Raw genomic sequence first — 24,822 nt, forward strand, 5'->3', positions numbered from 1 at the left:
TTTAATAACCAAACTGTCTAAGCCCATCCTAACGAAAACAACACTAGTGTCAGGAAGATGTCGGATGACTTGTCACTACTTTCTTACACTGTCCTAAAAAAAGAAAAAGGATGAGCACAAATACAGAACAAAAACAAGCCTTTGTTTCCTTCAGATAATCCATCAGGATTATACTTGTATTTAATTATGTTTAACTGTATATTATGTTTAAATGTATACAGTAATTCGATTTACTGTAATTAGCTCATGAAATATGAGCTCACCACTCATTCATTTTTCCTTTCAACACACAAGTCAATGGCATAAACTTAAACTCTGCTCTTCATTTAAAACATTTTGTATTTTACCAGTCCCAGTTAAATTAAATGAAAGCGGAGTGACGATGTTTGCTGTCGACTGAAGTCCACTCCGAGAAAGAATCAGTTCTCAGGTAAACGGCAGTAATAATGTTTCCCGCTCTTTACAGACTAATCTACCGCCTGTGTGTTTGGGCGAATGTACATTTGATGTCGCGTTAATGTTGTAATTCCCCCAAACTAACCTTCTGCTACCTGAATAAAACCACGATGATCTACACCTCCTCGTTTAACCCTCACAGGCTGAGATGGCTCCTGAGACCACGCTGAGTCCACAGAAAGGTAGGGGATCCGTTTGTCATGGCTCCTTTTTGAAACCTCTGCTGTGGAAACTCCCATGACACACAAAAGTGAAATCCATCTTTTTTTGTCCTTTTCTTTGGTGATCCTCTAGGAGCCAGTGAGATCTCAGATGCCTGCAAGCCCCTGAAGAAGCTGTGGCTTTCAAGGAAGGAAGGAAAGAAGAACTTCTTTCTACTCATGACTCAAAGTCCTTGGCGACGGTGGCCTCGGTTAAACTGGTTGTTGTTGTTGGGTTTTTTTTATTTGGGGAGGGGGAGGTACATTTAATGAGCTAAAATAAAGTATTTAATTGGCGACAAGAAAAATCAGAATCAGAAACATTTATTTGCCAGGTATGTTTACACAAACGAGGATTTTTTCTTGACGGAAGGGGCATAACATTAGACATTAGACAAGACAATCAACGACAACACCAGTGCAATAGATGTTAAATTAAGTGTAAGATAAAGTGCTCAGACAAACATAACAGTAATGTAAAGTGTATGTTAAAGTGACATGTGTATTTAAATATGAAGTGTGAAGGGATGTGCAGGGGAGTGACCGGTAAGAAACTGATATCAAGCTGGAAGGAAACGTTTATTCACTTATTCATTTATTATTCATGTGCCTGCAACAGCTCACAAATCTCCGTTTGCCAAATCACAGGCGAAATAGTCTCAAAAAGTTATTTTTATAAAAAATAATCAAATGGACACATCAAATGGAATAGAGGAGCCAGGGCTCGATCCACCGGGCCTCTGACTTATGCTGTGTTCACACCGACCGCGACACGATTTTGTCACGCAACCAGATTACATGCAAAGTCAATGCACGGACGCAACAGGTTGCGAAGGCGCGACATTTCCGCCGGGCGACGCGAACAGACCGTTTGACGCAGGGCGAACTGAGCGAAGGACGCTGGGCGAAGTCGCACGAGTTGAAATAGTTGCGTCAGCCAGTCAGCGTTGAGAATCAGCGTTGAGAAGCTCCGCCCGTCATCACCTCCGTCTTTGCCGTTGCTGAATCAAACCGTTGCTGCTCCTCCAGAAGTAGCGCTGGTAGTCATTCAGACGCTGTTGTGGGACTACGGGTAATATTATGAACCCAGGCACCATGGAGTTTGATGTACCGACGTATGTGGAATTTACACAACAAGTATAAAGCAGAACTAGTTATTTCCATGGTGGATGAAGGAAACGGTAACTGTTTTTACGGAGATAAGCCAGACGCAGTTCCTGGAGGAGTCGGTGAAATTCACCGAGCTGTGTGCGGCTACGGATGATGTTATGAACCCAAACTCGAGGGTGCTTGATGTTGCGACATGTTTGGGACTTCCACAACAAGTATAAAGCAGAAATAATAGTTATTTATTCCATAGTCGATAGCGGAAATTAAAGCTATGAAATGAAGAGCTATGAGAGCTATGAAATGAAAGTGAACTATTCACTCTTTTTGTTCATTGTAATGATTTTATTCATTGAAGAGAATAACTGTACATATTCTGTGTGAATATCAAGCAGTTTAACTTTACATCTTATTTCATACAGAGTCTGTTTACTGTGGTGATTGATTTTCACGTCATTAAGACATTTTATTAAACGTATCCCGTTACATATAAACACATTCGTGGGACGCGTTCATCTCTTAAACTCTGCATCTTGACACATTATATGGAGAATATCCATTTAAACCTTTGTTAAATCCACAGACATTTATTTCCACTTCCAGAAGAAAGCGCCTTCTTTAAAGACACCAAATACATGAAGCTGAAGTCTGACTTTGAGTAAATCTGGTAAATTAATTATATCTGATGTGCAACCACAGAAAACATGTTGATTAATAGTTTTGTCATAAAGCTTCATTTAAGAGTGAGGCCTATTACATTTACAGAATACAGTATGTGTTATTGGGTGATGAAAGTTAATAAATAGAATAGATGCAAATGTTTTTTTGGTGTGAAAAGTGGTTTGAATAACTATTAGTCACTTTGGCCAACTTTGATTTGTTTTGTGAATATTGGTGAGATGGATGTGGAGTTTACGGACAATTAAAAAAAGATAATCGTTATGTATTTTTTGGACTATAGACTGTATTGTTATTACACTTGTTATCATAGGGTGACCAGGCGTCCTCTTTTTCCCGGACATGTCCTCTTTTCGAGACCTAAAAAATGGGTCCGGCAGGGATTCCAAAAACGTCCGGGGATTTTGCCTCGTTGGATATTTGTGTTCCTCTGGGTCTTTCACAAACTAGTTATTACGCCCTTACAAGTTTTGGAAATGGTATCTCCCTTATGTTCCACCTTCTTGCGCGAGCTCTGACTGTCATTGGTCGACCGATCTCAGTGTTGCCAGATGCACGATAATTATCCTCCAAATACGACCATTTTGAGCCTTTGGTACGATACTTGGCCATTTCCAATCTGGCATCACTGAGCACCTTGCCACCTCCACTAGTTGCATTGTTTACAACAGCACATGACATCTGCAGCCATGCCGAAACCTAAATGTAAGTTCACGGACAAACTGAGAAAAAAATACCCATGTTTTCGCCTCGGTCGTGATGCTTCGGAAGCTGAGTGCATGACATGCAGAGCAGGCACTTACGTGTCAGTGGCAAATAAAGGTGGCAGCGATTTGGAAGCTCACGTGCACTCTGCAAAACACAAAACTGCAGCAAGAGGAGAGAGCTCATCCAGTAAAGTAACAGACTTTTTTGTGAGTAAAACAGACACTTCTGTTACGGCTGCAGAGGGTACCCTTGCTTTTCATACAATAAAGCATCACAACAGCTACAGATCAATGGACTGCACATCTGGTTTTTTATTTGTTATCATTATTGCTTTAATATATGGACAAGACACATTAAAGAAGCACCGGACTAAATGCCCCAAAAAAGATTTGTTTTACATTTACACTTTGCAATTTTGTTAAAGTTCAATAAACATGTTCATATAGTAATTTTTGTCATTTCATTTGTGACATTTGAATGCATTCACATATATTCATATGTGGCATGCTATACACTAGCAGCAGCGTTAGCTAGCAGCAGCGCTAGCTCGCTACAGCGGGGACACCCACCGAATGTAGAAGCGGCTTGTAACCCGACTTTTACGGTATGTTTAAATAGCGTCCCTAGTGGTAGCTAGCATGTATTACAATGTGTTTACAGGTAAAGGTCAAGCCAAAGGATTAACACTGAATGTACACAATTACATTAAAGTAGTAACACTGAATGTATTATGAGCCTATATTAAGGAATAACACTGAATGTAGTAGGTGAGTTTAGCAGAAATGTACGTATAAGAGACAATATTTAGGGCCCAAGTACTGACGTAGTCAGATCGAGGACCTATTGAAATGCTAAGTATTATTATTCCCGACCTATGCGCAGGGAAAAGAGGTGCTTGGGATAAACCTACATTCTTCAAACTTTGCACACCCATCAGACTCGGCGAAAATTTTAATATAATTTGGGTGTCGACCAAAAGTCTGAGAAAATGTCCCTATAGCGCCCCCTTTAGGCAGAAAGGCTACGCTTTTTGCCAACTATGGCCGATTGACTTGAAATTTTACACACATGTCCGGGTGGGACTGCTCTACAAAAAACTCATCCGTGAAATTAAAATGCGCCTAATTAGATTTTCCGCCATTTTGAATTTTGTAAAAAACACATTTTTGCCCATTCCTCCTAAACGCTGGGTCCGTTTCTTACGAAATTTACTGTGAATCATCATTGGCTCAATGTAATCAAACGGTATTGTCAACCGTGTTGATATCTCATTACGTTCAGAAGTTATTAACCAATTAACCTCTTAGGGGCGTGGCTCAATATGTCAATACACATAACTTCCAAATTACTTGGCCTATCTTCACAAACTTTGTAGCATATGTCAACATCGTGTCCCTTAACGTACCCAAATTGTTTCATAATATTTAAACACTAGAGGGCGCTGCAGTGAACCGATCAATTTTGGCATTTTCCTTGTTTCCAGGCGTTGTATTCAGATGAACTCCTCCTAGAGATTACACACGATTGATTTCACATTCGGGCAATATGATGTTGAGACCTTTGCAGGGAAAATTTATCAAAGGATTTTCAAAATATCGAACTATGTGAGCGCAGAGCAGCGGCAAAGAGACACCATTTTCCATGAAAATGGAAGTTGCTTTAACTCGGCCGGACATGATGGAATCTACTCCATATTTGTCATATGCCATGACCTCTTGACCCTGAAGACATCCATATGATCATTTTTAATCCTAGTCATAGCGCCACCTAGAGGCAACAGGAAGTTACATGTTTTCTACTTGTACACCGTGCTATATATATAGATATACAATATTTGATAGGCGTATGTACCACATATAAACTTAAAAATAACTCTCTTGGGACCATGCTCTAAACCGTACTAGAAGTCGGACAATTTCATTTTCGTCCTTCATTTCTAGTTCAAATTGCCATAGTTTCCCAGTAGGTGGCTATCTGACTATGAGTTCATATTGGCATGCAGAAGTCTTCCAGCCATGCCTCTCATAAAGCATGTTAACTTTGGAACAGTTTTGACAAAGTACAGTGGAGTTACAACAGCTTGCTGCATGATCACGAACCATATGCAATAGTCGTCACACCACTTCCACGCCGTTCCATGAAACCTCAAGCTTTTGATCACTTTTAATACATAGTTTTATCTTTTATATATATACTTACATGTACAAAATATATATACATATATTCCATTTTCCAGAGGTCAACCTTTCTGCGAAAAAGAGGAAATACGTGTCTGTCATCACATCAAATGACAGAACTCAGTCTGCGCTTCCCAGATCTTTCTGCCATTGAGAACGAATTCAAGCTGTTCTCGACTCTTGATGATGCAGAAGAAGTGAAGAGAGTCTGAACTAGAACTGATGGAGATGCAGTGATGAATCTCTGAAGAACCAGCTTCACTTTCTCTCCCTACCGACTTCTACTGGAGCTTGGAAAAGGCCAAATTTCCTCTGATGTGATTTATATATACATATATATATACGTATATATATATATATATATACGTATATATATATACATATATATATACATATATACGTATATACATATATATACATATATATATGTATATATATATACATATATACATATATATATATACATATATATATATACATAATTGACCTCATTTGATTCATTTGGCCATATACCTTACCTGAGTAGCCCAGACTTTCATATATTTTTCTGTTTGTGGCCCTCGGTGAAAAACGCTTTGACACCCCTGATATATATGTGTATATATATATATATATATATATATATATATATATATATATAATCTTCCTCTAAATTAAAGCTGCGAGCGGCTGTGACTGGGCCCTCGCTTCAAGCACGTCGGGGTAAGCCGAAGGGTCGCCGGCTCGTCCGTCCGAGAACGTTCGCCTGCCAGGCGGATGTTCGAGGCCGGGAGGTTCGTATCCTCGGTAGTAAGTCAGACACGTTCCCGGTGGGTGTTGGCCTCCGCCAGGGCTGCCCTTTATCACCGGTCCTGTTCGTGACCTTCATGGACAGGATATGTAGGCGCAGCCAGGGGGCAGAGAGGATCCGGTTCGGGAGTCTCGGGATCGCCTCTCTGCTGTTCGCGGATGATGTGGTCCTGTTTGCCTCCTCGGATTGTGACCTCCAGCATTCACTGGGGCGTTTTGCAGCCGAGTGTGAAGCGGCAGGGATGAGAGTTAGCGCCTCCAAATCTGAGGCCATGGTGCTCTGCCGGAAACCGGTGGATTGCTCCCTCCAGGTGGGGACAAACTGCCTACCCCAAGCGAAGACCACAGTGAGCGTTTTAAATTTAGTTTTTTTATTGATCAACAAGAGGTTTGACTGACACACAACATCTCTAATCACACAACCATGTTCCCGGTTTGTCGCACACATACACTCATAAAAACAGAATGGTAATTTCATACTGCCATTGTACACCTGAGAGTATATATGTTGGTTCAGGCCACTTAAGAACAGGGTCCTTTGACACCGGCTGCAGGCAGGACGAGTGTCACGACATCTTAGAAAAGAGAGCAGGGACATCGTGGCAGAAAAGCAATCTGAGGGATGAAGGAATGTCAGACGTACACATTGCTCCATGATGTGTTGTGGCAGGGATTTCATTGGTATTTAGACGGTTCCAAATTGTAATTGGCATTGATTGCAGAGGCCGTGTTTTTACATTTTTTTTTTATATAAACTGGGGGTATCCGTTTAGAAACTATCAGACAGGAAGTAGTTTGTTGCAATGGCGAGGATGGGAGCTCCTGTTGGGACACCGGGGAACGGCCCACTGGACCCAGCGATGTCAATGTGGGAGTACGGCAGAGGGGCGTTAGAATCCACGCCATGCTGCGTCGGAAATAAAGAAATAAAAGTTAGTCACAGGCAGTCCAGGTTCTATTGTTCACACTTACAGATAAATAACAGCTCAGTCTGACAATATGCGAGCACCTTGTCGAGCCCCGCGGCCAGGATGAGGAACGCTGCAGGGGCCTGATGTCCTCGAGGTGTCATGGTGGACGGCAGGTCGTTGCTCTGCAGAATGTCCTCGTACTCAGACTTTCCCTTGTGGAAGGCGTAGTCCTCTCGTCTGACGCTGGACACCTCGAACACGTCGCCCAGCGCCTCTCCAGCTGCACGAGAGCGGACGAAGACCAAGAGTTTGTTGTTGGTGGAAGAAATAAAGCCTCAAATCACCATGAAGCAGTCGTGCTGGAACTTATTTACTGTTTTACAAGTCAAAATGGCGACATCTGCTGGGCAGCCAGAGTTACTGCAGTTATACAAAGACTATCCAAGATGTGTAGAGACATGGGTGGAAAATAATGTTCAGTCCAGGGGGACATTTGGGCCAAATTTGAAAAATCCCCCCCCGAGGCGTTCTGGAGATACTGTGTTCACGAGAATAGACCGGACGCCTGCGGCCATGACAGTCGTGGAGGCATAAAAATGAGCTTTCACCGTTAAACTGTTTTCTTCTTCTTTTATTAAACATTTATTCAATAATTTGCACAAGTACAATTTCATAAATTGACAGTAGCAAATGGCAAAATACATCGTTAATCCAACAAGTCAGGGGCAACTGCAGAGAGGAAGAAAAAAAAGACGAGGCATACAATTAAATAAAAAAGAGGAAACTAAGCACGATTGTGTAATTACAAACATATATTACTGGCAACGCATGAACTACAGTTCTCATGGCCTTTTTTTTTTTTGGAACAGCCTTTCAGAGTTTTTATACATAATTCAAATTCTTTGCAAAAAACACAAAAAAATAGGTTTTGGTTTGTAAATTTACATTTGTGAATATAAAATTTAGCAAAGATGATTAATACATTCATAATATGTCTTTTCCTCAAATTTTCTGTCATAGCTAACAAATCCAAATATAACATGTTCATTAAATAATATAACATCTTTGTACAAAACATTGCTAATACATTGTGGGACATTTTTCCATAACATTTTGGAGAACTGACAATGCCAAAAAAGATGAGGCACCAGCACAACAATACAGGAAACCACAAAGTGACATGTTGAGAAGAATACAGGCAAAAGCAATATTACATGGATAAAGAATGGTAAATTATAAGAAAGCATAATATAATTGGCCGAGCACATACAACGTAAAGGCAGATATTGAGTATCGCAATTCAGTGGCGGGCCGTGTATTTTTTACCTAGGCCTGCTGTCTGATATCGTATACATAAATACGCGCACGACGGGATGCTGTTTGGCGCACACTTTGTGGACATCGGCGCCGTGAACAGTTATCTCTTGCACAGCTGTTCACGTTGAGGCAGGACCCCACCCAGACCAAGCCCTTCAGCCACAAGGCCTTCAGGGAGCAGTTGGCCAAGGAGATGCTGGAGTTTGCCCAACCCTCCACCACTTGCATGCCCGTGTATATCGGCAGCGAGGAAACACAGGTTAGGAAGCATTGCAAGAGGTGCCTTGATGCTGGAATGCCCAGGGTGAAGACATCCGTGATTTACAGGAAGTGTAATGCTCCTCTCTGCTCCAACTCCAAAAAGAACTGCTACCAGCTAAAAATAAATAAATAAATAAATGGACAATTTGGTTTGTGTATTTTTACAGTTTAAAAAATCCAATTGTGTAAATAATGTAAATAGTTTATTTGTTTTATTTGTTTTTAATTTGCATTGTGAAGGAAATGTTTGCAGTTTTCTAAAAGTAAATCTGCTATGTTTGGATTCAACATTCAGTTAATTTGTGTGGTTATTTTTGGAACGGGAAAAGAAGTCTTGTTGAGATTTCAAAAAGATAAAAACTGCTTTATTTGCATGTATTGAATGACATTAGTGGTGGAGGCGTGAAATGTATTACAGTAACTTACTCTAACAGCTTTAAACAGCCTGAGGACTTTAGTAACTTGTAACTGAATCTCTGCTTTTAAGTTTAGTATTGTGCATCATATTGTCTGGTGTTCCTGTTGTGTAGAAATAATTATTTTCTTGTACAAAGATGGTCGTTCTTTGCTGAATGCAAATCTGATTTTACCCCAAAAAGACCCAGTTGTGATGTGATGGTACAAATGGATGGGATCAGAACTGTGGTGAGTTCAGGCTGAAACCACCAAGTGAACTTTTTACATTTCTGTTTGTGTCCAGATGAAACAAACTAGACACAACGTGTTGATAAGTGAGCTTCAGCGGTGTTTTCAGACCTGAGATGGAACCAGGCTGCTGTTTCTCCCTTTATGCTAAGCTAGGCTAACCACATTCTGTCTGTAGCTGCATGTTTACCACATAGACTTCTCTTTACTCACTTGGCGAGAAAGGGCAAGGGATCACTTTCCAGGCATGTCGATACACAAAAACATCGCCTGGTTTTTTTTCCCTGGATGACTGTATTTTACTTACAGTAACTCTAACTGGGGTCATATCTATCTCTCTTGGTGTTGCTTTGATTAAAATGTGGATGAACACAAAATACCACGTTGATTACTTGTTCCTGTGTTACTGCATACTGCATATTGTTGAAGAACTTGTAAATAGTGGCATACTTCTTTTTTTGCCTGTACAGTTCTGCTTCTAAATGTGTGTGACTGTTGAGACGACACTCTTTTTGTACATGACTGTCTTTTTATTTGAGCATATTGATTCTGTCCCTTTTCATTCTAAAGTTGAGTTTGAAGAGTTCAGACATGCCTGAAGTTTGACTTTAATAAAGCTGTACTCTGTCTCGGTGAAAGGCTCTCGCTGCATGGGATTCATTTGAAAATAAATACACAATTGTACACAATATTTGGTTATGTAGTCACGTGATGTGTTGCAGCAAAGTGCTGTCCCATTCATATTTACACCATCAAGCCCTCACAGACTCTCACACTCAACCACTTAGCAGCTGACGTCAGTGAGTCCCTGAGGGTTCAGGGTTTGAGGGTTTAGGGGACATTGGGATTGTCCAATGTCTCAATCTCTAGTTTTAAGTCTTCTTCAATACAGCATGAAGTTCATTTAGTAAATTATGGTCCATTTAGAGTCAAACAGACCATAATGCAGAGTATGCTTTAGGGGCGGGGATTACTGTGATTGACAGGTCTCTATCATATTAATACTAATTATTATTAGCTTCGTGTATCCAGTGGTTCACATTCACAAAGAAAACATGTTCAATTAGTTTACAACTCTGTTAATGATTCAATTATAAAACCGGTAAATAATGTGAATATAAAAGATATCCATAAAGGCGTCAGTAATGAAGGTCCTATGTTTCTTACTGTCGAATATCATTGATTACAGAACGAGCTCCTGTCGTTAACCTAAAATACTTATTTTATAACATTGATCATTTTATGAAAATCACAACTTAAACAGATTCCAGTACTTCTTCTTTGAAGTCACCATGTCATACAATTGTATTAATACTCTATATATTTAATAAGAGAGAAGGGAACATAGATTTGATTTGATTTTTTATTCATTCATTTGAGGGGAAACCTGGTCACCAGGAGTAAACAGATCATGAATAGGACTAATTGGAAATTAGTGTGTACATTTTTGGAGGTCATGTCATACAATTGTATTAATACTCTATATATTTAATAAGAGAGAAGGAAACATAGATTTACTTTTAATTTTTTTTATTATTCATTCAAGGGGAGGACCTGTAGTAGACCCATCAGTAGTAGTCCATAGTGTTTTTTGATTATGTGGGAGGAAACCTGAGTACCAGGAGTAAACCCACGCGAACACAGGAAGAATATGCAAACTCCACTCAGAGACAAGGGTGGAGGTGTCTCTGTGAGGCTGCAGTGTTAAATCACTGCAGCCACTGTGCTGTCCTTGATTGGTTCCAGCTGTCTGCCCCACACCTGCCTGAATAGACTGGCCTGGGTAATTGAACCGTGCCATACTACCTCAACCAGAGGGGTGTCCTCAGCAGCCAGGCTGTTCTGCGCCACTAGGGAGAGCGGTCTCCTCTCCCCATTCAATTAACATGGACTCACCGACTGCTACATACCATGCAGTGGGCGATGGCTCGGGAGTGTCTCTTGCTATCACGGAGACCTCATTATGTCTGTCTTGTATTCTAGTTTGTTGTTATTTGTCACTTTGTTAAGATTTTGTTTCCCCAATGATATGTACAGGTTAAGATGGGGAACAAAAGCTTAGCAAAGTGATAAATAACAACAAACCAGAAATCAAGACAGACATAATGAGGTCTCCGTGAAAGCAGGAGACCTCATTATGTATGTTTTGAATTGTAGTTTGTTGTTATTTGTCAGTTGGTTAAGATTTTGTTGCCCCAATGATATGTACAGGTTAAGATGGGGAACAAAAGCTTAACAAAGTGATAAATAACAACAAACTAGAATTCAAGACAGACATAATGAGGTCTCCCAGGAAGCAGGAGACACTCCCGAGCCATATCCCAAGCATGGTATATAGCAGTCGGTGAGTCCATGTCAATTGAAAGGGGAGAGAAGACCTCTCTCTCTAGTGGTGCAGAATAGCCTAGCTGCTGAAGACACCCCTCTGGCTGAGGTAGCATGGCACGGTCCAATTACCCAGGTCAGTTGATTCAGGCAGGTGTGCTGCAAACAGCTGGAACCAATCAAGGCCAGCACAGTGGCTGCAGTGATTTAACACTGCAGCCTCACAGAGACACCTCCACCCTTCTCTCTGTGTGGAGTTTCAACATTCTCCCTGTGTTCACGTGGGTTTACTCCTGGTACTCAGGTTTCCTCCCACATACTCAAAAAACACGTGGGTTTACTTCTGGTACGTCGGTTGCAGGTAACTGGCGGAAACTGTTCGCACTCGTGTCAACTCCACATATCTAAATTGAGTGCATTCAATAAAGATAAGGGATACACAGGTGTTTTCAGCTCCATCTAAAAGGTGTTCACTGCAGAGATCTAGAAAACATCACCTCCCATTAGGCCTGTCGCTGTTACGGCAGGTTCCAAACTTCACACAGAGACAAAGGTGGAGATGTCTCTGTGAGGCTGTAGTGATCAATTAAATCACTGCTGACTGTCTTTGGGGAAAGGGGACGGGAGGGAGATGGTGGGAGGGAGGGGGAGAAAGAGGTCACTGCTGATCTACATCAGCTGTAACCTCTTCCGCCTGTCCACCACCATCGCGTGTTGACTTTCTGCCAAGTCGGCCAAAAAACCCCGTCTTCACCTTTTCCTTCTTTTTCTCTTCCTTCTCCTTGTTTTTTTTCACCATCTTTTGAAGCTCTGTTGTTCTATCCACGATCTTCTTTCCAAATAGACCTCTGATTTTCTTCTTCTGCGCAAGGCAGACGTCTGCGAGGTCCTTGTTCTCTTCGGTTAGATTATGGATTTCAGACTCCTTACTCCTCAGTGGCTCTACCAGCGTTTGAACCTGAGTCCTCAGGATGTGTTCTTGAGTTGCCCATTCTGATTCACTCTCTTTGGCTTTGCCTTTCAGCTGCTCTATTTCAGAGTGATTACCCCTCAGTGTCTCTTCAAGCGTTTGAACCTGAGTCCTCAGGATGTGTTCTTGAGTTGCCCATTCTGATTCACTCTCTTTGGCTTTGCCTTTCAGCTGCTCTATTTCAGAGTGATTACCCCTCAGTGTCTCTTCCAGCGTTTGAACCTGAGTCCTCAGGATGTGTTCTTGAGTTGCCCATTCTGATTCACTCTCTTTGGCTTTGCCTTTCAGCTGCTCTATTTCAGAGTGATTACCCCTCAGTGTCTCTTCAAGCGTTTGAACCTGAGTCCTCAGGATGTGTTCTTGAGTTGCCCATTCTGATTCACTCTCTTTGGCTTTGCCTTTCAGCTGCTCTATTTCAGAGTGATTACCCCTCAGTGTCTCTTCAAGCGTTTGAACCTGAGTCCTCAGGATGTGTTCTTGAGTTGCCCATTCTGATTCACTCTCTTTGGCTTTGCCTTTCAGCTGCTCTATTTCAGAGTGATTACCCCTCAGTGTCTCTTCCAGCGTTTGAACCTGAGTCCTCAGGATGTGTTCTTGAGTTGCCCATTCTGATTCACTCTCTTTGGCTTTGCCTTTCAGCTGCTCTATTTCAGAGTGATTACCCCTCAGTGTCTCTTCCAGCATTTGAACCTGAGTCCTCAGGATGTGTTCTTGAGTTGCCCATTCTGATTCACTCTCTTTGGCTTTGCCTTTCAGCTGCTCTATTTCAGAGTGATTACCCCACAGCATCTCAGCGAGCGTTTGGAGTTGAGTTTCCAATTCTGATTCACTCGCTTTGCCTTCGATTTTCAGCTCTAATTCAAAGTGATTACCCCTCAGTGTCTCTTTCAGCGTTTCAACCTGAGTCCTCAGGATGTGTTCTTGAGTTGCCCATTCTGATTCACTGGCTTTGGCTTTGATTTTCAGCTGCTCTATTTCGGACTGATAACCCCACAGTGTCTCTTTCAGCGTTTCAACCTGAGTCCTCAGGCTGTGTTCTTGAGTTGCCCATTCTGATTCACTCACTTTGGCTTTGCCTTTCAGCTGCTCTAATTCAGACTGGTTATTCCCCAGCCTCTCAGTGAGTGTTTGGATTTGACTCGAGCTAGTTGCCCATTCTGATTCACTCGCTATGGCGAGAAGTAGCTTTACTTCCTCCTGATGACTTTTCTGCGTCTCTTCAAGAAGGACGCGACAATGCCAGTTCAGGTCTGCAGAGGCCAATTCTTCTTCCCTCTCTATTGCTTTAAGGCGAAGAAGCTCTAATTTAGCTTGGTGACTCTGCTTCGGTTTTGCAGGCTTTTGGCGCTCAGCTTCCTCCAATTCTTTCTTGGGCTTGGCAATTTCCAGGTCTTTGTCCACATTGCGCGCTAGACTTCTCTCCAGGCGGCTATATTTCACTTCCCCTTCGTGAACTCGTTGGATGAGATTCCACTTTTCAATATCAGCTTTGGCAAGTCTCTTTAACATCTCGCTTTGTTTGGCATTTAGCCAGGAGATGTGATAGTCCTTATAACCCATTGCAGTTTGTGGGAAATCCTGAGGGGAAATTCGTGCAGACTTGAAACCCTCCTTTTCACGTACGTCCACCGCACCAACTATAGCCCGTGGTGGATTGGCATGTTGGTTCTGTGGAGCACACTTGAAACCCTCCTTCTTACGTATATCCACCGCACCAAATATGGCTTGTTGCGGATTGGCATGTTGGTTCTGTCTATCAAAAGACTTGGAAGTCATCTTCGCACGGGATATGTTTAGCAGTTTGTGCACTTGTATGACGAGTTCGATACTAGAGATAAACTCTATGGGGTGTTGTATGACAAGTTCAATACTAGAGAAACTCTATGGGGTGGTGTATGACAAGTTCAATACTAGAGAAAAACTCTATGGGGTGGTGTATGACAAGTTCAATACTAGAGAAACTCTATGGGGTGGTGTATGACAAGTTCAATACGAGAGAAACTCTATGGGGTGGTGTATGACAAGTTCAATACTAGAGAAAAACTCTATGGGGTGGTGTATGACAAGTTCAATACGAGAGAAACTCTATGGGGTGGTGTATGACAAGTTCAATACGAGAGAAACTCTATGGGGTGGTGTATGACAAGTTCAATACGAGAGATAAACTCTATGGGGTGGTGTACGACAAGTTCAATACGGGGGAGAAACTGCTAAACTGCGAAGGTTGCGAAGGGTTGTGTGGGTCGTGCGGACAATGTATGACGAGTTCAATACGTAAGCAAAGAATCTCTCCCAAGCGGCTTGACTTATGGACTAAACATCAATGCCACGTTGAGCGATATCGCATCACTAACAGTTCAAAGCCACAGGGACTTTCCCTAAAACGTTCCATAATGACGCATTCCATCTCCATGGATACGACATGGACTACAAACCAACGACGACGGGGAAACGGGGCCAGATGTCTTGTTTGACAGATGTTGCTTAGCTTAGCTTAGCGCTGTCGGCTAAACATATAGTTTCTACAACACAGGGACTTCATGCTAGCTTGTTAGCCTCGGCCAGTGCTTCGTCAGAGGCCGTGCGTTTAATATTGTCTTCATAAAAACACGACAATAAGACTTAAATCTATGCAATTAAAGAGCAGCTTTTAAATATGTAGCTTACCGGGAAGAGGAGGGTGCAGGTTCAGCAGGTTGGCCTCCATGTCAGGTTTTAGACAGACCGAGGCTGCAGGATACTCAGCAGTATCTTGACCAGTATTTCAATATTTATAATATATGTACTGTGAGTGAAAGTAGTGGAGGCACTTTATAGAAAGGATAATATTTTGCTCAGGGACAAGGGTCAGTAAAGACTGCTGATGTGGCTTTATGGAGCTCATTGAGAAACTGTGGGAGTTTACACTGCTTGTGTTTCATTAGACCACCATTTTTTCTGTGACAATGACGCTTGTCTAAATGTTCAAATTCAGAAGCATTCATTTGTCTTTATAAACTATTTTGAAGTGGATGCAAGAGGTGTATTTGTGTGCTTTACAAACAATAACTCCATTCCAAAGTCTGTCCACAACAGTCTATTATTTGGCAACTGCCAAATATCCAGTTGAGCGCACATCTTGGTCACAGTTTTTTTTAATAACCAAACTGTCTAAACCCATCCTAACGAAAACAACACTAGTGTCAGGAAGATGTCGGATGACTTGTCACTACTTTCTTACACTGTCCTAAAAAAAGAAAAAGGATGAGCACAAATACAGAACAAAAACAAGCCTTTGTTTCCTTCAGATAATCCATCAGGATTATACTTGTATTTAATTATGTTTAACTGATGTATACAGTAATTCGATTTACTGTAATTAGCTCATGAAATATGAGCTCACCACTCATTCATTTTTCCTTTCAACACACAAGTCAATGGCATAAACTGAAACTCTGCTCTTCATTTAAAACATTTTGTATTTTACTAGTCCCAGTTAAATTAAATGAAAGCGGAGTGACGATGTTTGCTGTCGACTGAAGTCCACTCCGAGAAAGAATCAGTTCTCAGGTAAACGGCAGTAATAATGTTTCCCGCTCTTTACAGACTAATCTACCGCCTGTGTGTTTGGGCGAATGTACATTTGATGTCGCGTTAATGTTGTAATTCCCCCAAACTAACCTTCTGCTACCTGAATAAAACCACGATGATCTACACCTCCTCGTTTAACCCTCACAGGCGGAGATGGCTCCTGAGACCACGCTGAGTCCACAGAAAGGTAGGGGATCCGTTTGTCATGGCTCCTTTTTGAAACCTCTGCTGTGGAAACTCCCATGACACACAAAAGTGAAATCCATCTTTTTTTGTCCTTTTCTTTGGTGATCCTCTAGGAGCCAGTGAGATCTCAGATGCCTGCAAGCCCCTGAAGAAGCGAAGCAAAGCGTCGACGGACGTGGAGATGGCTTCTTCTCAGTACAGAGACTCCTCTGACTCCGACTCCAGATCTTTACTGGAGTTTCTAGGATGTCTCTTTTGTTCGTCCTCCAAGTTCACAGGTACAGAAATAAAGACACGACCTGCTGTAAAACGTTGCAGGAAGCTTATTTTTAAATGTTTGCTAACGAGAAGCTACTTTCTAAACAGTGATGACACGTGCAGAGCGAGGAGGATGCGTAAATGAATTTAAAATAAAATAATCTCACAAGACAACTTCATAGTTTGTTCACATCTTTTATTTTCCCGAAAATGTCATCTCTTTTTCGTTCTCGACTTGCAAGTCGAGAACGAACAGAAAGACGACTCATAACAAAAAAACAAACAATGAATACTTTGCGGAGCATCCGAGCGGAGAGAAGATTCCTGTTTCTGGAACTTTCCACGACTGATAAAGGAACCACGGAGACGGTTGGTACAAACATGTCGGGCGGTGTAACCCTGGTACAGGATGCTGGCGGGACGTGTGCTGCACCACCCTGAAGGAAGGAGCGGATCTACGTCAACACCCGGTCCACTCAATGAGTACACAGCTCATGACGGTGGAGTGGGGATGGGCTCTTGTATTTCTCTGGCCGTTAGGATCCAGATACTCTTAATACCCCAAAACGGGTCATCTAACCTTCCTCTTGTGTCAGCTTTATAGTAGCATCTCTTGTGTTAACGGGTCGGTTTTGACCCATGTCTTAAATCAGCTGTAAAATACACTAAAAACAATTATCTATCATCCAATTTGTTTCTCATTTCTTGGTTACCTTGTTAGGCTTCCTTATCCATGAAAATATTGTTTTACATGTTTTAATATTTTTGGTGTGGGCCTCTGGGCCTTTTCTTTGTCAGGATACCTCGATTCCAATTTAAAAAAATGGTAAAATGAACCTCAAGAGAATCATATAAATAAATAAAAGGTTGTGTTACCTGACTATTACTGAGGGGTATTAGAACACATCTCTTAAATATTTTACATTTTCTAATTAACTATAGTACAATCTATGGTGTTACAGGTCAATTTCGACCCATATTTACTTCAAGAAAAAGGCTAAAAAGTATTTTTTTCAGCAATAGAACTTTAATACAAACACAAAATGAAAAGCAGAACAAGTCATAACACAACATATCGATTTGCAAGGTCAAAAAAACAACAACCAATCAAGCAAATCTTATTTTTATAACTGGGTCTAAACCGACCCTAACAACACAAAGGTCATAATTTCAACCAGAGCATTTTATAATTTAGTGAAACATTTTTGCTTTGCTTTATTTTGTTGAAATAGAGGTTCCTGACAAAGTCAAAAAGCCTTGATGCAATAACCACATTTTATATGGTTCTTTTATGCATTTAAATCCTAAAACGGGTCGGTGCCGACCCAAACACAAGAGGAAGGTTAAGTTAAAAAACTACAACACACTACTGTCATGGATGAACCTGGAATAAAAAACTAATTCCACTTCAGGAAGTGATGGACGTCGGCCGGAGTGATGGAGGCCGAGGCGTTGGCAGGGTCGTCATGGAAGGTCCACATGAGGAAGAGGGGAGGAAGAGGAGGGGTTGGGGTTGTCTCCTCCTGTTCCTCTCATTCTATATCGTCCTCGCTCAGACTCTGTGCGCTCACAATAATAAAAATATATAAATATAATAAGAGTCGCTGAGAAATATTTGACTATTTCCAAATGTAGTCAGTTTCCTGCCCACACCACACAGCTCACTAATCTGCTTTGAGTTGATTGACAGGTGATATCAGGAAGTGTTCCAACAGGTTTGAGCTCACCTTTGCTATGCCCCGGCCTCTCTTTGACTGCCTTCTGCTTTCTCCGCCCTGCAACACAAAAAACAAACAACACATACAGTCAGAGTCCAAACTATCACCGTTTTACGAGTTTAAATGTTCCAATTGGCCGTTTATTTGAGAGTCAGTTTTATGTATTTCTGATGTAAATAGTATTTGTAATAATTGGTAAATATGGCATTAATCTCCTCAGATTTAAACCAGACTACTCCATGTGAGTCACAGGGAGGTAAAGGTGAGGTGTTCACCCACAGAGCTGCAGGTAAGAGGCGGAGCTACACTGGAAAGGAGAGCTCCTACGTCACACTCCAGAAACGAAAGTTAAGTTCCTCAGAGACAGAAACACATGTGCACACACAGACATAGGTACATACACACAAACACAGGTGTACACACACACAGACACAGACAGACAGAAAGGTACACACACACACACACACTGAGACACACACACAGACAGATAGACATGTGCACACACACTGACATAGGTACATACACACAAACACAGGTGTACACACACAGAGACACAGACAAACAGAAAGGTACACACACACACAGGTACATACAGACAGACAGAAAGGTACACACACACAGAGAGAGAGACACACACACACACACACACACACACACACACACACACACACAGACACACGCACACAGGCAGACAGGTACACACACACACATATAGTTACAGACACAGGTGTACACACACACACACACACACACACACACACACACAAACCCAAACACAGAAGCACATGTTCCCAATACATTATACTTAAAAAAAATACGTTGGCAGAGGAGTCGCCCCATGGTGGTCAGGAAAGAGAATGCAGCTTTAACACACTTCCTTATTGGCTTTACTCCTAATCCTAAAATAATGTAAATGTCTGTGTACAGTACACACACACACACACACACATATATATATATATATATATATATATATATATATATATACTGGATATTGAATAAGCTTTGATTTTTTAGATGATTTACCAAAGAAGAAACCTCCTCTGTTGTATAAACCGTCCAACCCCGACACCCTGGCCTACCTGGACTTCAGTGTCTCCACCACCGGCATGCTCGCTGGAGTCAAGGAAACACACACACACACACACACACACACAGTCCAACTTCTACACAAATTACATGATGTAATTGAAAATGTTCCAGCCACATAGCTGATTTCGCAATATAGTGTGTGCATGCACGTGTGTATGTTTGTGTGTGTGTGTCTATATATATATACATATATATATATATATATATATATATATATAGATATATATATATATATATATATATATATATATATATATATATATATATATACATATATATATATACATCCAGTCTAGCTATTAAATTATACAAAAAAATAATAATAATAACACATATATATGTATTTGCGTTTTAAAAGTCACTTTACACCATCAAAAATTACGCAGCAAACAAAACAACAAACATTCAAAACCAGCCTCACAGGCTAAAAGCAGATTCAAATGAAGCGCTCGAGATGAGAACCATGTGGTTGTGTGTTCGTGTCCCCAGATGTCCCACACGGCCACCAGTGCCTTCTGCCGCTCCATCAAGCTGCAGGGCGAGCTGTACCCGTCCAGAGAGGTCGCCATCTGCCTGGACCCGTACTGCGGCCTGGGCTTCGTCCTCTGGTGCCTCTGCAGGTCAGACGCACACACACACACGACTCTTTAACAGGGACTGTGGAAGGGCTTTTACCTGGTCCAGATCCAGCAGAGACCAGGGTTCTCACGGTCATGGAAAACCTGGAAAAGTCATGGAATTTTAAAATGGTTAATTCCAGGCCTGGATGTAATAAACCAGCTAACATGATTACTGTAATTTAATGGCCTCAATAATCACATATTATCAGCAACATAATGTAGACTGAAACATAATTTGATCTGAAGACAACGTGTAAATATAAAATGAGAGGACCTATGATTGAACCCTGTGGAACACCACAAGAACTCACAGCCTTTAATAAAGTTGTGATGTTTCACGAGTGGATTTACACGTGTCCATGACATTCATTTACGCCGAGTTTGAAATAATTAATATGCTTTTAAAAAGAAAGACGCTCAAAATATAAGCAGGCGCACATACAGGAATCTATATAAATGTTTATTCTTTTAATCAAACTATTGTCTCTCATTCGTTTGTGTCGTTTACTGTATGCTTTGTATTCTCATTGTTAGTTTAAATACTACATTTTCTCACTTTTTCATGTATACACCCAGATTTCACTAAATGTTTGGTCATGGAAATGTGGTTAAAAGTCATGGAAATTTGGTTAAAAGTCATGGAAATCCATTGGTCAGAATATCTATGAACCCAGTGCTGCAGTAAAACGAGAGGTTTCCTAAAGGGACCCTGGTGCTCTGGTAGAGACACTACCACTTTAGTCCACAGGGGGGCGCCAGAACCACCACTACATTAAATGTATTTGTAGCTGCTTTAAGATGCGTGGAAGCAGAGATCAGGACCACAACGTGACCCGGTTCCTCTCTGCAGCGTTTGCTCAGGCCACCAGTCCATCCTGATGCTCATACCTCTGTGTGTGTGTGTGTGTGTGTGTGTGTGTGTGTGTGTGTGTGTGTGTGTGTGTCTGCAGCGTGTACTCGGGCCACCAGTCCATCCTGATCCCGCCCTCGGAGCTGGAGGTGAACCCGTCTCTCTGGCTGTCGGCCGTCAGTCAGCACAAAGTGCGCGACACCTTCTGCTCCTACAGCGTCATGGAGCTCTGCACCAAAGGACTCGGGCTGCAGACCGAGTCCCTCAAGACTCGAGGCGTGGACTTGTCCCGCGTGAGGACCTGCGTGGTCGTGGCGGAGGAGCGGCCCCGCACGGCGCTGACGCAGTCTTTCTCCAAGCTCTTCAAGGACCTGGGCCTCCACCCGCGAGCCGTCAGCACCTCCTTCGGCTGCCGGGTCAACCTGGCCATCTGCCTGCAGGTCAGTCACCAAGTCAGCGAGTCACAACCAAGTCAGGAAATCACAGAGTCACCAAGTCAGAAAGTCACCAAGTCAGAAAGTCACCAAGTCACAGGCCGTTTCTCAATACCCAAGTACACAAGTACGGACTTGTGAACTTTTGGAGTCTGGACTTGAGAGTCTGGACTTGGGAGTCCAGACTCTCAAAGACAGGAGGACGCAGGACGGTCTTTCTGCAATTGGAACAGCAGCTGACTTGATGACGTCACCACCTCAGCTGTTGTTGTCATGGTTACTCTGATTCTTCACTGTAAAGTATTTTTTGCAGTCAAACAAAATATGGCAACCCTGCTTTTGTTGTACTGGTTTCACAGACATACACATATCATTGTATATATATTGTGTGTATATATATATATATATATATATATATATATATATATATATATATATATATATATATATATATATATATATATATATATATATATGTGTTTATAAATATATATTATATATGTATATATTATTGTGTTTATAAATATATATTATATATATATATATATATACACACACACAGATACACATCTCATTGTATACATATTGTGTTTATAAATATGTATTTTATATAAATACTTATATAGATACACATATAATTGTAGATATAATATGTTTATAAATATGTATTATATGTATATACTATATACTATATATATATATATATATATATATATATATATATATACACATAATTGCAAACAATTCGGTCAAAAGTAATAAGACACCGCTGTAGTTCAAAGTAAAAGTTAAATTAAAATCTTAAGTTATAAACCTTAACCGTTCCCTCAGTCAAACTGATTTAATGTGACTGTGAATAAATAATAATGATTGCTTGTTAAATCCTCGAAACCGAATTATAACTCATGTTTAATCGATACGGAGACATCGGAGCCAGCGGATCATTTCAAAAAGTCCAGCCGAGATCAGGCTGCTCTCGGCGGGCAGCAGAGCGCTGACGGCCCGGTGCTCCGGGGCTCACGGTCCCGCGAGCAGGACCTCAACCCGTCGCCGTATCTTTTTAAGTCGGCCGATTCTTGAGAAAGCGACCACAGATTTGATGCTTAAACAAATAACTTCTCGTCTGAAAACATCCTAAAATTAAATTTTGTGACTCAACAACGGTAGTATTCATAGAATGTCAACTTTCAGTTGTGAGTTTTCTCATCCGTCATTGTTCCCCATTTGCTGGTCCGAAATGCATTCTGGGATATTGTCTCTCTCAAGTCTGCTCTGATGCATCCCCGGTAAAATGGGAGGATCAAGTCACATCCGGGCATTTTCACCGTTCTTGGCGAGAAGCGGACTTTTGAATTGGAACAGTACCGCGACTGATGACGTTTCACGAGTCCACGAGAACACAAGTACAGAGAAGAACGCTGATTGAGAAACGGCCACAGAGTCAGCGAGTCAGGAAGTCACCAAGTCAGGAAGTCACCAAGTCACAGAGTCAGGAAGTCACCAAGTCAGAAAGTCACAGAGTCAGCGAGTCAGGAAGTCACCAAGTCAGAAAGTCACCAAGTCACAGAGTCAGCGAGTCAGGAAGTCACCAAGTCACAGAGTCAGCGAGTCAGGAAGTCACCAAGTCAGCGAGTCACCAAGTCACAGAGTCACCAAGTCAGGAAGTCACCGAGTCAGAAAGTTAGGAAGTCAGGAAGTCACAGAGTCACGGAGTCACCAAGTCAGGAAGTCACAACCAAGTCACAGAGTCAGAAAGTTAGAAAGTTAGAAAGTCACCAAGTCAGGAAGTCACCAAGCCCGTTGCTCTCTGTGTTGCTTTTGGTTTGCAGGACGGCTTGAGCTGAAGCGGAGCTTCTTATTATCAGATATTATATTATGCTGCAGTTAAAAGCATCGCTTCATATTTACATGAAGACAAAAGAAGCTCCTCTGAACTGTAGATGAGCTTCTAAATGTACAAAGATCAGAACTCAAAAACTAAACTCCTAAACTATTTACAGGTTATATTGTATTACATATATGTCCCATTCTCTTCATGTTATAAAGCAGTGATTTATTTATATTTTAATATGCACTAACATCATATTCACTTTTGGCTGAACGAATATTTCAGAGCTGGTTTTGTCTTTTGAGTTTTTTCCATTTTGACGTTTTTTCTTCCTTTCGTCTTCCTTCTTGTTTTAATCATAACCCCGCCCACATGTGTTATAACCCCGCCCACACATCAAATATTTATATTTGTATTTATTTATAAAGATATATCTATTTATATATATGATATTTTATTTATATATACATTTTGTTCTTAAATTTTCAGGACAAAAGTACAATTATTGTTTTTGTCCGACTTTCTTTCTGTAATTTAATTTTCGTGCGACGGACAGATTGAGATATGCAGAAGCGGATTATTATAATTTTTTCCCGGTTTGTTCCCTGTCAACAACCCGTCAGAGTGCAATTATTTGGTTTATCATCAGATGTTAAACATTTGCCAATTGTAAAAAAAGAAAAGCGATAGAAAACATAAAACATATTCATAGAGACATAAAGGTGTTGGATCCGTGTTGATGTCGTTCTTCTTCTGTGGTTTCCTCTCCAGGGTCCGACTCGTAGAGCGGATGTCCCCGCACAGCCTGCCCCTGATGGAGTCTGGAAAGGTGAGGAGGTGTTGTTGTGTTTGTTTGTTTTGTTTGTTTACCTTCAAAATGTTCTACTAATTAAAACTCCGACGTCCGGTTCCTCAACAGATCCTGCCGGGGGTCCGAATCATCATCGCCAACCCGGAGACCAAGGGGCCGATGGGGGAGTCCCACCTGGGAGAGGTTCGTCTACTAACCCGTTTTCACACGAGGCTCATGGGAAAACTGAGATTCGTACCGCCAAGTCGTGCGACGTTCTACGATCCACTCAAAGTGATTTAAGGTGTTGAGATAAGTGAAGCTGCTCACAACGAGCTCTGAGAACTCCCACGACTTCAGCTTCCAGTTTAAAACTCTGTTAGTGTCCAGCGGCCATTTAAAAATAGCCTCGTTACTATTTCATTTTGGTTTGTTTTCACTCCGGCTTGTCATCGTTCAAAAACACACACAAAACCTCTCCGCCCCGTTGCCCACAGATACGTGTGCGCGCACACAGGTGAGCGCTGAGCACACACACCAGCGGACAGAGAGCGTCGAAAAATATGTCGCGTGAAAAGAAGACCGCTATATCTGCGTTTGAAACGCTCCCAGGGTGAAGATGCAACAGCAGCTCTCCTGTGAGGAGCAACCGGAGTTCTCCTCGCACCGGAGCAGCTCTCTGAACCCGGAGCAGCTCTCCTGCTCCAGGTGAAACGAGCCACGGTGCTCGTGTCTTCTACCAACAATGAGCTGCTGGCTTCACATATTACAAAAGTACAAAGTACACGGATATAAAACTAAGTCATTAATAAATACATGGACAAATGCCTGTACTTTCGGGTCAATGGTTACGGTACGCCGTTAACAGGTTACGCTTGCGCATGCGCGATTTGACGCGACGCCGTGAGCTCCGTGAGCTCGTCTTTTCCTGC

General features: G+C 41.7%; 1 protein-coding gene across 1 annotated transcript in view; it reads left to right on the plus strand.

Annotated features, from left to right (window-relative positions):
* LOC306732778 (zinc finger protein RFP-like) overlaps nt 1-24,193 on the plus strand; it is a gene marked incomplete at both ends in the record, with an annotated part of 89,760 nt that extends 65,567 nt beyond the window's left edge. The window contains 4 exon segments of the mRNA XM_079213941.1: nt 19,858-19,988; nt 20,939-21,349; nt 23,872-23,929; nt 24,020-24,193. Of these exon segments, the coding sequence (XP_079070067.1) occupies nt 19,858-19,988; nt 20,939-21,349; nt 23,872-23,929; nt 24,020-24,193 (774 nt within the window).
* Between the last annotated feature and the right edge of the window lie 629 nt (nt 24,194-24,822).

The sequence above is a fragment of the Taurulus bubalis genome (assembly GCF_910589615.1).
Source record: "Taurulus bubalis genome assembly, chromosome: 1".
NCBI lineage: Eukaryota > Metazoa > Chordata > Actinopteri > Perciformes > Cottidae > Taurulus > Taurulus bubalis.